This window comes from Cibotium barometz, chromosome 66 (genome assembly GCF_041138505.1).
Source record: "Cibotium barometz isolate CiBa-2024 chromosome 66, ASM4113850v1, whole genome shotgun sequence".
Classification (NCBI taxonomy): Eukaryota; Viridiplantae; Streptophyta; class Polypodiopsida; order Cyatheales; family Cibotiaceae; genus Cibotium; species Cibotium barometz.
Window position 1 is genome coordinate 14,620,244 of NC_141111.1, and position 14,282 is coordinate 14,634,525.

General features: G+C 41.0%; 1 protein-coding gene across 1 annotated transcript; it reads left to right on the forward strand.

Moving 5' to 3' along the window:
* Positions 1 to 665: 665 nt before the first annotated feature.
* Positions 666 to 2,489, forward strand: LOC147602794 (uncharacterized). Its single transcript, XM_086797713.1, has one exon. It carries the CDS (start codon positions 1,215 to 1,217, stop codon positions 2,193 to 2,195), a length of 981 nt encoding a protein of 326 aa, XP_086653839.1. The 5' UTR covers positions 666 to 1,214; the 3' UTR covers positions 2,196 to 2,489.
* Positions 2,490 to 14,282: the final 11,793 nt, after the last annotated feature.

The following is a 14,282-nucleotide window of genomic DNA, read 5'->3' on the forward strand; positions in this document are numbered from 1 at the left end:
TTTATACAAACATAATTACGATTCTTCATTATGCAAACACAGACCTATGTATTATGCTTTTTGAATACATTTCTTGATAGAATGCATAAAGGCCCATTTTTTGACAGGTATCATTCATATTTTTTGACTAGTCCGTATGTCAAGTACAAGGAGAAATTGACAGGGCCCATGAAAAGTTACACCAAGAAAATGAAAGACGTCTACATGGCATACAGATCCCGTTATTTGAAGGGAGGGGTCTCTAGAGACACCTCCCATCCGATGGTGGGTGTCGGTTGAATGGGGGAGGACCCCCCAACCATGAGGGACAGGCGAGTGATTGCTTTCCATGTATGAGTTGGGAGTCATGTTTGTCATAAAGACAAGGAGGCAACAAGTGAGGAATCAATTGTGGATGTATATATGATTTGTTTAGGAGAAATCAATTGTGGATGTATATATGTGTCAATACACACATTAGAAGATTTAAAACTTCTCAAATATATGCTTAATTAAAGATTATGATGCTCAAATGATGGTTAAAGTTTCATGGTAGAATCTACAAAAGCATGTGCTTTGTCCATGGGTTGGCAAAATGGGGGGCCCGGTCACATGCGTTTCCAACTGTATCTCTAGTATTTAAGGTTTGGCAGCTTGCTTAGCGGTGGGCTCCTATAAATAACAGCCCACTCTACATTAACTTTGTGCAGGTGTGCAAGCTCGTGGCTATGGTGGATTCTGTACAGCTCTCTAGCCTTTGGCAGGAGGCCGTGCTTTGTGTATCGAATGCACTACCCTAATCAGTTCTTCTCCTCTAATGTGCTGTCACCAATTTTCTTCCACTGAGTCCCGGAGTGAGGATTTCTTCTCTCTCCTGAAACGAACCTGCAGTAGGGTTCCCTCTGCGTATTGTTGCCCCGTATTCATCCATCTGCTCTGCATTAGGGTTTTTACAACTGGTACCCCGCATTAAGCGTTTCTGCCCCGTATCAAAGCTATGCCTGGTTTAGAGTTCGCATCATCTGAAGCAGGATACTGCCTCAACAGCGAGCTTTGAAGGTGTAAGCTGCCATTGAAGCTCGAAGCTCGCAAGGGCAACATTGATGATACTCCTGGACATACTTATGGTCTCATGGCTTCAAGAGGTAGACCTATGCTCCCTGTTTGATGATTTCAGAGTGCGGTTTTTCCTACTCCATTTCATGTTACCAAGGGTTCATCAGTGAGATCCCACCATGCCGGATGTGCTACCCTCTTGCTTTGGAGACCATGGATCTAGAGTCTCGGACGTTGCAGGCATCAGATCTGCACAGAACATGGTTACTTGCCTGTACAAAACCAAGCTTGCAGGAGAATACAGGCTCATCTCTATCACATGGTGCAAGAGCCTTATGGGGCAAGGCCTCAGTGTCAACGTGGATTACCCTTCCCCCCATCTCACGTGCAATGTGGAGATGAAACCATGGCTTTTTTGGAAAAAGCAAGGGTCCAAGGGTCTTGATATGGGTGGCAAGAAGGTGGTTGTCATATGGGATCTCTTTGGGGCAAAGTATGGGAGTGGTCCTGAGCCTCAGGAGGGTTTCTTTCTTGCAGTGGCCTGTGAGTGTGAGGTTTTGCTGCTACTGGGGGACATGCACAGAGAGGCTCTCAAGAAAATGCCAGCAAAATCTGCCGTCATCGAAGCTACATTGCTGTCTAGGAAGGAGCATGTATTTGGAAAGCAAGTGTACACTACTAGGGCACAGTTTTTTGAGAATGGCCAAGCACATGATATTGCCATAGAGTGCCACACAGGTAATAATCGGGAGCCGCGCCTGTCAGTCAAAGTTGACAAGCAGCTTGTAGTCCAAGTGAAGCAGCTTATGTGGAAGTTCCGGGGTAACCAAACAATCCTCATAGATGGCCTTCCAATAGAGGTCTTTTGGGATGTGCATAATTGGCTCTTCAACTCCAGTGATGGGCATGCTGTTTTCATGTTTCAGACCTGCATAGCCAATGAGAAGCCCTGGCTTCGAGAGGTTGGGATTTCTTCCTCAACCCTTCTGCAAGGCCATGGATCTCAGAGTTTCAAACATGCAGAGAAGAAGTGCTCGTTTCCGGAGGATGTGTGCACCTCAGTGCTACAGTGGCCCAGTAGCAACAGCTTCAAAGGTAAGGAGTTTTGCCTTGGCTCAGCAGGCTTTTCCTTGTTGCTATATGCATGGCGGAATGATTAGGAATCTTTCAATTACCTTGGTGGGGGAGGCCTTGCACTTTATGAGTTGTATATACCAGGGCATGCCTTAAGACCTTCGTCCCCGGCAGAGCATCATTTCCAAGGAGCAGACGCTTGGCCTAGTCCAAGTTGTCATTCTGAAGCTGGGGGCTTTTATGTTGAAACATACAACAGTTATGGGGTGGTCTGTCACCTCCCCTTTGATGTATGCTAGATATCTTGTTTGGCCCTTTGTTGAGGGGTTGTGATGTGGATAATCTAGAGCATTTTTCTAAGTATGATTTTGTGTATGCTAGATATCTTGTTTGGCCCTTTGTTGAGGGGTTGTGATGTGGATAATTTAGAGCATTTTTCTGAGTATGGCTTTGCTACATTGTTTCCATACTGCCTTGCAGTGAGGGGTATTAAGAGGTGCTATAAAGCTGTATGGGGCTAACTATTATGAACTAATTTGATACAAGTGGAGTTGTGAGTCAAGCTAAAGAAGTGCACGTAGTACTTTGAAGAAACTGTATGTAATCATCTGATTGCTCACATCTACTCTTTTGATGCCACCATTGGGTAGAGCTTCGCTGCAAGGGCAACATGCCATAACCTATATTTCATATGCATGCCATGCTTGGCCTTATAAGTTACATGATCATATCATTTGGTGCTCAAAACCTTTCGTATACATAGTTGTAGCACCACAAATGATACCATACGTATATTGGGCATTGACATATATGTGTATACACTACTATGCAGGACCTAAGCTCTCACCAGCTGAGAACATTGTAAGCTACAGGAATGGTATAATTTATCAACAACCTTATACGAATACGAAACGTCTTGCATTGCTGCAGTTCATCTTAGTGACTTTCCCTGATGTTTCACAAAAGGCTCTCTAGTTCAATCATGTTATAACCAATAGCCTACCAATAAAGTGGAGAGACATTAACCATGTCTTGTTTTGTAACACCATTAGTCTCACTATCCTAATGCATATACACATATGTTGAATGTAGCTACTTTTCCATGTATTGCCACTTGGCATCATTAAAAGTACATGCAGCCAATAAATGTCAAAGTTGAGAGACCATCACTTCATATTACCAATCCCCAAGTCCTTTTCCTTTATAAGACTATAGCTATTACAGTAGATTAATGATGTCTATCAATGCACTTTCATTGCCAAGAATGGTGTATGTATCAGAATTTAAACTTGTCATGTGCCCTCTTTCTTGTCTTGTGATAACTAATATGTTGTGTTGTGCAGCTTGGTTGGTAAATTACTCGGAATGGCACTTTTGATATGCATTCACCTGAGCCGTTGCATGTACATCTGCTTGGGTTCCTACATACTTCTTCTCCAATATCTTCTTGTGACTGTGCACACTTCTACATTGATCATGAAGTTGGCTGCACAATCTTGATGCATCATTAGTGAGTTGGCCTAGCAATAAGCCTTTCATGTTTGTAGTCTAAGGATGTCTGTTCAAACTCTTATCACTAAGCTTGGAATGACATGGGATTGAGTGGCTTGGCATCTATAATTCCATGATAGAAAGTGCCAATACAATGACTACTGATGTGGAAGATGAGTGTGGGAGACCTTTATACTACCCCCCCCCCCTCCCCTTCCTTTTTTCCTTCCTCCCTCTCTGTGGTCTTACTGGCAAAAGGGGGTGGGAGCCACACTGACACCCCATATCGAGCTCAGCAGAAGAGATGGCCAGCCATAGACATAGATGTTGGCGCCCTGCCCTCAGTTTCTGTGGAGGAGATCCCCAGTGAGCTTGCGAAGTAATTATTATCCTTTATACCTGGATTAGGTGTAAGACACTGTACTGGTGTCAAAGTTTCAGCAGGGTCAACCTCCCCTAGAACCAAGCCCCAAAGAATCCTCACCACTACACTGCTGGGTCGGGGACCTGATCATATATGTCGATGAACGCATGCATCCTGGTCAGCATGGTGGCCTCTTTGCCCCTCCTCGTGCATTCACCCTGCATTGGATAGACCATGCAAGAAGATCAGCACACCCTGCACCCAACTGATCCCAAGTCTATCTCCGCATGGAGGACCTACCTTCATCACAATCCAATAAGCATGTGTCATGTGTCACATACTCTCTCTCTCTCTCTCTCTCTCTCTCTCTCTCTCTCTCTAAATATGAGTAGGAGAGAGGGATCATGCTTCTATGGAATTTAAGAACGGGCCCTTCGCTTCTTTGTCAAGTAGAGATCAAATGTAATGCCTTATGAGTCATATGTCATGTCAACTAGTACATAGATCCTTAAAAGATAGGGTCATATGTATATGTACATGTTCAGTGTCATGAGTCGATGATTATTTATCAATTATGGATGCGACTATGTCTTATGGTGTAGTATATCTCACATATATGATGTAGCTACGCATAAGTGTGGTGGGTGAAAGTAAGAAAAATTACTCACAAATCACAAGGCCAAGGCTTACAAATAATTTGACAAATTAGTTTGTGTTACAATCTAAAATGAGGAATTTAATCAGTGCTACTATTTAGTGAAGCCTTTTGCAACTTTTAAAAGTCCTGCATCCTACCATGTTCAAAAGGGCCAATTCTACTCAGCATAATTCGAAATTTCAATGTTTCTACGACAACCATATTATTCAGTCTATATCCATATTAATTAATTAATCAAGTCTTATCGGGCATGATTAATCAATTAATAACTTAGTAGTCTCTAAGGTTTTAGAACCTTAGTGTGGAAAAGCATTAATGAATTCATTTAAAAATGGTTTCCGTCTCTCTCTCTCTCTCTCTCTCTCAACCTGTTCAGACATGGCGACAGAGACAGACATGAGAGGACGGAGACAGACACGGCTGTCTCTGGCAGAGAGAGAGAGAGAGAGACGCTACCATTCACAATTTGAGGAGGAGGAAGGGGCAGGACTAGCCCGAAAGAGACACTCCCGCAGAATTCTAAGGTTTTCACCTTATTCCAAACTAATTAATGTAAAAGGTTTTCACCTTATTCCAAACTAATTAATGTAAAAAAACATTTAGAACCCATATATTATATTTTATGTTCACACAACTTTTATCTGGCATTTATTAATGATGCTGACACAGCATTAATAAATCGAACCTTGCACACTCCTATGGTTCCCAATGTACTCTTGTCCACCTCCCATCACCTTGTTCTACTACCTAGGCGTAGGGCATTCCACCTCCCAATGCCTTCTCTCTCTCTCTGCCAGGTTGTGTAGACCCCTGCAGCAAACGGGACATACCGGAGCCAGTTTTCTCCTCCTCCTTGCTTGACCACCGAGCCCTGCTCAACGACTTCCTGGATGGCCCCACCCCCTGACCTCCGTCTCAGAGAAAGGGATGGAGATGAATAGCATAATATGCCTCTCTGTATGAAGAGAGGGAGGGATGGAAGGAGGGAGGCGATGGATGATTTCCTTGCGAGCGCGAGAGAAGCTCCATTTTTGGAAGAAAGCACTCCTAAAACCTTAAAAAAAAGTGAAAATAAGGTTAAAGCGTATAAATACATACAATATTTTCAACTAAACTAATTAATAAATTCAAAGAAACGTTTTGGCGCATATTCATTGTGTTTCGATAGACATATTATTACAATCAAGGTCAAGCAAGTTTTAGTTTGCAAGACAAATAGATCATTGTGTAATTTTTTGTAGCATATAGATATCACTCTCATACTACTCGGTTACTCCCTGTCTCCTTAGTACAGAAGCACCTTTTGATTTTCTAACTTAGCTTGCATTTCCACTAAAAACATAAGTCATGTACATGCAAGTAAATCCTACTAAGCTCTCATTTAAAAAAGAAAATTTGGAGATGATTTTTGGGTAAAAGCATGATAAGGTGGACTGAAAACCTGTGTCTTGGACAATGGTTTACAACTGGTTGTGAAAGGCTTTTATGCAAAGTTAGAGATTTAAAACATGGTTGTTTAATCTTGTTGCATATTTATTATATCTAAAAGGCACTAGATATATTGCTAAATACATCTTATGATGATATTAAATCCACTAATATTAGCAACCAATACAACTGGTAGAAAGTGTACCACCTTATCGTGCTTTCACCCTTTTACTCACGCCCTTTTTAACCCACCCCTTAGTAGGACGGACAGAGGGGTGAGCTCTATGATAGAGCTTAACTGCAACTCTAGCACTAGGCTATTGTCCCCACCCCGCTTAGGCTCTCATTAGTATTGTGGCTGCTTTATAATCACAAGTTGTGACGCCTTCGAGTGCCAAAACCGCTCTCATTGGTATTGTGACTGCTTTATAATCACAAGTTGTAATGCCTTTGAGCACGAAAACCTATAGCCTCGAGGCAAAGGACAAAATTGTGACTAGAAGTATCTATTGATGAAAAGACAAATAGTCATGTACACCTAATAAGGTTTAAACAATTATAGGTTAATAATAATAAAAAGCCATGTCATTTTGATTTAAAAGACCGTGTAAAGCAATCTAAATCTTTCACAACGAAATCGAAGGTGACGATCCTTTATCCACATTGGGAGAGATGACAGTTGTGGTGATGTAGAACTCTCCCACACACACTTGTATTCTCATCATTCTCACTTTGTCTCCTCTCAATTTAGCATTGCATGGACATCTCATACAAAGAAAATCTGTAAATTGATTACCTCCACATTTTGGGATGGATTAGGAATGGGGGGTAGACCTATAATTTGAGTAAGGTAAAAATCATAGTTAAAGCTCTCACCCGATTAATCAATAGGTGAAATTATGCCCAAAACAAATAGTCTAGATGGTGGAAGCGTTCGAGTGCCTCCTTGAGGTTATGGGATCAAATGTCCTCGGACGATACTGTGAGGCACATAGTAGAAGAGGTAGTGTGTGTTTGTTGTGGTGTTCAATTCCAGTCATCACAAAAAAAAGAAAGTTGAAATTATGGTCGATATGATGATTTTATTCATTTAATCCATTAATAAAAATGAAATATTCAATTGATGTCTTCCCTATGCAACCCTCATCTAACGTTGCTACTCGAGTTAGCCACCAGCCAAAGTTTGAAGTCCACACAACTTAAAAATAAGTGCACATCTGGTTAAAGAAAGGGAGCAGATTGGAAAAACAATCCCCAAGGGGTTGCATCACTGAGGCAATGATGGAGGCTTGCATTATGTTGGGCTATCAGATCTCTTGGGAGCAGTCTAGTTTTCTGCTAGAAGAGAAGAGATGGTCTTTGCTTTGTAAACTCTTAAATGAAGTGAAGTGTGAAAAATAGAGGATTGTAGTGAGGAAATTTCAACTGTATATGACTTAAAAGTGTACTTGACTTTTTTTTAAATAAAGCATATATATAAATATCTACTATTGATCCCAAAAAAATAAGTGCACATCGACTTAAAAAATAGCTTAGCCTAACCTAGGCTCTTATGGGTGCCCTTGCCTTCTTGCTGATGTTGATGCTCGGAGCTGAGGCGAAGGCCATCTCCCACTTCTCCTCTACAAGACGACCCAATCGACACTTCCTCTACAGCTTCAAATCGCTGGTGGGCATCATGTCTCCTCTCATGGTGAACATTCTTTTCCCCACCCTGAACTTGTTATTTTCAACAAATGAGTTGGTGCCTTCTTTGATGTGATACCTCACTTTGATCATGCATGGCTTCTACAGCCCCCTTCCCTTGATGGTGCAACCCCTTCTCTACATGATGATGGGTTTTCCTCTTACCCTATTGACTATGCACTCCGTGAGCCTCATGTAGATGCGAAGGTCTCCTCCTCGCATAGGGGGGCCCTTTTTGCCTATCATCACTGCAGATTCAAAGATCATGTAACACAAGCCCTCTTCGTGGGCTTTTGAAGGGTGTTCCCATTCTCTTCCTCAACTCATTCTTGTCGACACCAGTTTCAACTCTCATTCCAACCCATCTCAAGGTAAGCACCCCCACCAATTTGCATCTTTTGCTAAACATACCCAGTACATGTACGAGTTCTCACTTAAACCATCATGGTCTTGGGTCATGGGAAAATAAATCCTAGCCATCAAATCTGCAAGCTTTGTTTTTAAAGAATGCACCATAGGATATTGACACATTATTAGTGAGAATTTTACTCAAATGAAAGCAAATGAGTTGATGACACATAAGCAGTGAGACCATTAAAAAATAGAAGGCCAATAAAACCTTGACACATCAGCACATAGAATGTTAAAAAAAATAGAGAGCTAATAAAAATTCGCCACATCAACAAGAAGAATTTAAGAAAATTATTCTACTCTCCAAGACAATGATGGTTGGGAAAGGCCATGGGTTGGCCTTTCCCTGCGAAAATGGGTCACTGGCTAGCGCTAGCTCCCCAATTTCCTCTAGGGAAAGGCCTCCCCATGGCCTTTCCCTACACCTTGTTTGCTCCTAGTGTTTTTCGATCGTCCGATGATTGATACACCCTCGGCCCTGGCTTTCTTCATCGATATCTCGAGTGTCGATTGCTCATGCTACGCACATCCAACGACATCTTCTTGCCATTCCGTTCCTCCACTTCTAACAAATGGTGGGAATACACGATGTCTCTACTCCCATTCGCTTGTGTCTTCGTCGACACACCGAAGACACAAGCAAATGAAGATGAAGCTTTGTTGATGGCTTCTCCGATATTAACTCCCACACTCATGTTGTATATCCACAAATCCACCTTTGATTTGGGCTAAAAGTACTACATGCATCCACATTGCATACTTGTTGTGAATCAATGTAAGTACCAATATAGCATATTCCCTCGCAAACAATACTGGTCGGTTTTAGAAAGGAGGAATGTTTAAGTATGCTTCACATTGCATACACTCATGCATGAGTGTATGTGGGCCATCTCTCTCGCTCTCTCTCTCTCTCTCTTCTTTGTAGCTCTCATCTAACTGTGTTTGTCTCTCATGATTTCATCTCAGCATGATTATTATTATTATTATTATTATTTTTTGTGCTGGCTATTGCAAGTTGGGTATTCGTAGAGTTATGAATTTGTACAAATTTATATGACTTTGTGTAAAATAATATGTTCGTGCGAAAAAAAAAACAAGAAAAGAAAAAAACTAGACCTTAGGATGAACCGTACATGAGCGTTTTCTTTTCCAAACTTAACCATAGACACGAGTAGTGCGTTGGCTCTTTACTCTACACGTGTGCATGCACGACCACACGAGCGTCAGCTTGTTCTCGAACAAACGCTTCATGTTCTTGCAAGCACGACCAATGGCCACGCTCCGCGTTCTCGTGCTCCTAAGGTCTAACGTGTTGTTGCTCCTAAGTTCTAACGTGTGGCCGTCTCCACCGGCGAACGGACCTGCCAGTACGCCTTGTAAGCATGTTGTTGGTCCTCCGCCTCTATCTTGCTCAACATTTAGCCTTGATTGGAGTGTGACCTCATGTTACATTGACCCGAGTTTAGTGTAATATCACCTTCAAATACTAAAAAATACCTGCAAATTTATAGCTTGAACGTGTCAATACTTGCTTTTAAAAAAAAAACCTCTTCATTGATAATTTCTTAATTTTATATATGAAGGTTTTCCAATTTTTGAGAAAATGAACACTGGTTACAAGGAACCAGGGTTCAGGAAAAGAGAGGTTCTACTTAGCCTGGGACTTTCCAATTTTTGAGAAAATGAACACTGGTTACAAGGAACCAGGGTTCAGGAAAAGAGAGGTTCTATACTTAGCTTGGGACTTGTTCAAATTTGTAAAAAGCTTGCTCAAATTTGTGGGAGAAGGAGAAGGAGAAGGAGCTTGATTGGGGTGTGACCTCGTGCTACTTTGTCCTTTGAACTCAACGCATTCCTTTGACCTCCCTCGTGCTAGTTACAAGGAACTTTTAATACATTCCTATATACAAACAAGAAAAATATTTTCCTAGATAATTTACTAGAAAAAATGAACGTATCTAATAAAAGTCAGGATCTAGGAAAAGTGTATCACTTCCTAGTTCTTCATTTTAGAAAAACTTTTCTATATAGCAATCTATATAGTAAACTATTGCTATATAGCAAATCAATATATAAAAAATTACAATAATCAATATAGTAAAAAAATATTATATAGCAAATCAATATATAAAAACTCACTATGTAGATACCTAAAGACACACATATCAACTTTGAGAGAGACTAGAGAGAGAGAGATTTAAAGTATTTTACTAGCCTAGCACCATTCACTAAAGGAATTGTGTGATGGCAAACCTCTCAAGAAACTCCTTTTAAATCTACATAGCTCCACGCAAACACATCTATGTATTCCTAGCAAACACATCTATGTATTCCTTAAGCACTGCTATAAGTTCTATCTTCTTCCCTTAAGTTAATTTGATGGCAAATCAATTTGTGGTCCTCTCAGGTAGTGATAAATCCACTTGTTTTGCATTTGTTGGTTTGTCTCATAGGACACTCTTGGTTCCTTGGGTTTTTTCCTTTTGGCCACACATTTTTCTTTTTTTCATATTGTAGTTCTTAATCAATAAGGGACTTGTTTAGATTTCTCTTCCTGATCATCACTGGTTGTTGAACTTGAAGGCTCAAACTGCAATGAAGGGAACCTAGGGGTTGCACTCATTAGCATGGAGTACACACATGCTCCACTCATCATAGGGAGTAGCACCTAAACATGGAAAGCATGCCATGAAAGTTTGCTTTAGGCAAGAAGATGACCAAAATGATAATATGTCAAAAAGGTACAATATCCTAGGCTAGTGTCTTTTATAGTCCCAAGGCCCCTCATATGTCCGAAAGTGATATAACTTTCTTAACTTTGTTCCTCATGTACAGAAATGAGAGTTCTTTTGAGCCCACACAATCCCAGATTTGGTGTTGCAGAGAGAACCTCTGAATTTGGTTATTGGCTGGCCTTGTTTGCTAAGCTTTTGGAGAAGCGTAGTGTTGAGGATCTCATCACAAATTTTGTTTGTTGAGCCCTTGTGCTTCTCCTTCAGCCCGTGGTCTTTATGCCTCTTCACCTTTGCGATGACGAGCAAATATCTCATGCCTGCCTGCAACACCCTCAACCCGGCCCTTGCCTTTGGTTTTCTTTCAAGCTATGCCAAACTTTGCATGCGCTGCTTGCGTACTGTTGTCCATCAGCAGCTGATGTAGTGCTGCTGTACAAACGTACTTGAATTGTAGAAAAGAAGACGACGTAGACCTGTTGGGATCCAATAAGTGAACTTAACATGTTTGGGTTTTAACTAGTTCATTATTTGAACAACAGTAATAACATGTGATTGGTCTTGTCTAAATGAAGACTTCTGTTCACAAGTGGTGGCACTTAGTTTTTAACTCCAAATTGATTACCTCCATCTCACACTTTTGGGAAAGCGAAAAAATATGTATAATATCTAACCCATGCCAGTGACTCTCTCCATTCGTCATCATTATATAGTTTGCAATCCACTTATATGCTTTGTTGTTCTAAGAATCTAGCAATATTGCAACAATTGATGGGATCACTGATGAGGTGGCAAAGCATGGACACGTTTGATAGCCTTGCAGGCCTGCACCGCTTGGTGTGGGTTGATATTCCATCAAATCTTATGCTCTCCACCAAGACTAAGGTTGTGGTTTCCCGATGGAATGTATCTAGGGAGGTACTTGTGGAGTCAACTTTTGTACTTGCTACAGAGTTCCTACATGCTGACAGCACTATGGTTTATACTCTATGTGCATAGCACTTGGGGATTGTTGTGCAAGAGACATGGACTTGAAACTTCACATTGTGCAGGACTTTGTTCTTACGCTTCTCCCGCGATACTTGAATGTCATGTCAGAAGATAGACAAGAAGAGGTGAGAAAAGGAGTGGTTTTTATTAAAGTGAACAACTATGATTTCCATAGCGTCCTTACAAGTGTGTGCATGTAGGTCACTATTTTGGTCATCAACATCTTTACGCACCTCAATCAGAGTACATCAAGTCATCCAAAGTATGACAGGCGGGGAGGTGAGGTAGCTACATATTGTCCAGGTTTTGAGGTGGATGACGATATCTTCCTAGAGCCTAAACCACAAGAGAGAACCTCACCATACCAGTTGGTTACGGATGGGAATCCTGTTTGAGATGTTGTTGAGCGTAGCAAACATTTCACAAGGTAATTAGAGCACTCACTTAATTGTAATTCATTTCAAGTAGTGTAATCGTTATATAGTCATTGTCTTTTATATTGTCATCCATTTATATGCTAATGAAAGATTTTACTATGGCAGGTGGTTACTCGGGATGCACCGATCGAGGGGATGTTGTCCTAGATTTCTTTACTAGTACTAGGACCCTTGCAAGAGCATGCAAGAGCATGAGCATGCAAGATACTACATCGGCATTGCATCAGTGTGGAGAGTGACGAGGTGTGCTTTAGTTCGTGTCTACAACCACTTTTGTACGTTCTCGAAGATTTGGGTCAATAGTCTTTCAAGGGTGAGGTTAGTGAGTACGCTCGATGGGAGCAACAAAGGGATGTGGGGACATCGTCTCCACACGTTCCTCACCCATATCTTCCACCTGTCCCAGTACCCATGAGCCCAACAAGGTCAAGTGCTTTGTCATGGCAATTTGGTATTCCAAGGAGCCCCCATATCAACTTGTCATGGCATATATGTCCCCCATGGATTATTTTATGATGCCCTCATCATGGGAACCACGTTTCAAACTTGTGAGGCCACTATTCCCACTTGCACTTGCACCATTTGGTAGAGCCCCCTCTTACATCAGCAGCGCAGCAGTCGCCCGCGATGCCCTACATGCAACAACCTTTCTTCTTACATTAGCAGAAGTTGCCACAACGCTCTTATTGATGTATTTGATTGTTCGTATATAACGATAGAAATATCTTTATTTCCACATTATTGTGATGCAATTTTGTACTCATATTATATAAATGGCATTATTTTTAGCTTTGATGTAACTGTTTAGGTAATTAAATTGACAATAGAGAGATATGGATCAAGATGGATAGAGATGGAGAGGCCACGAGAGAGAGTGTGAGTGAAAGAGAGAAAGTTTAAGTGAGACCTTAAAATAGTTGTTTTTTTCTTAAAATAGTTATTTTATTTCTGAGACCTTATAAAATAGCGTAGAGATTGCCATGTTCCACTACTATTATTCTAGGGACACATCCCACCCCTTATATCTTCATATTGTAATAGGCTGGGCATAAACTCAATTATCATGGGTTCATCCACCAATCTCTCTACTATTACTACGACATTTGCAAGCATCTTAAGCTCAGGGGGTTCACCTGAAAATATGTAAGTATATCACGTGAGTTCAAATGAAGGGGTTTTTTAATTCAAAATTTTAAGGTAAATTTACAGAAATTCATTTACAAAAGGGGGTTTTTTAAATCAATAAAAAAAAACCCGTAAGCCCATAAAGAAAGGGGTCATTTTATTCATGAAAAATTCATAGGTAAGGTGTCTTTTTAATACCCCTTGAATGCACGTGATACATAGGGTTTCTTAGTAGTGCACCCCCTGAGATCTTAAGTAAAGCTCTTGAATCTTTCCTCAGGGGGTGCACCTTTAGAAATCACTTGTATCACGTGCATTCAAAGGCATATTTTAAAGCTCCTCTGTAACCTCTTTTTCCCTATTTTATGCATACCTCCTATTACTTTTGTGGCAATTAAGCTTATACAATTTTCCCCCTCCTATAGATTTAACACTAGTTTTGTCCTAATGTGAGCTTCCTCGTATGAATTTCTCCTAGGTTCATTGCCCCACACGTTCATCCTCTCAATGTGTTGTGCATGACAAGAGAGCAGTCATCACATCATTAACATACCCAAACAAGCTATAGAATGAGGAAAAACCAGTGTTATCTTACCTTGATCCGTTTTGGAGATCGTAGTCTATGTCCGTCTTCATCGTTTGTGCTTTAAGCTCCATGGTCATGCATGCACCGTACTCTCAATCTGAGAAGACCCACAACAAGAAGTTGAGGGAGTGGAACCCACCAAGAGATGATAAGTTTGAGCTTATGGAGGATCCAAGTATGGTGCACGTAGCTATGAAACAACTTGACATGTATGCATCACCAGACTACTCATTAGATGCTCAGGAGAGGCTTATGGCTACCATGA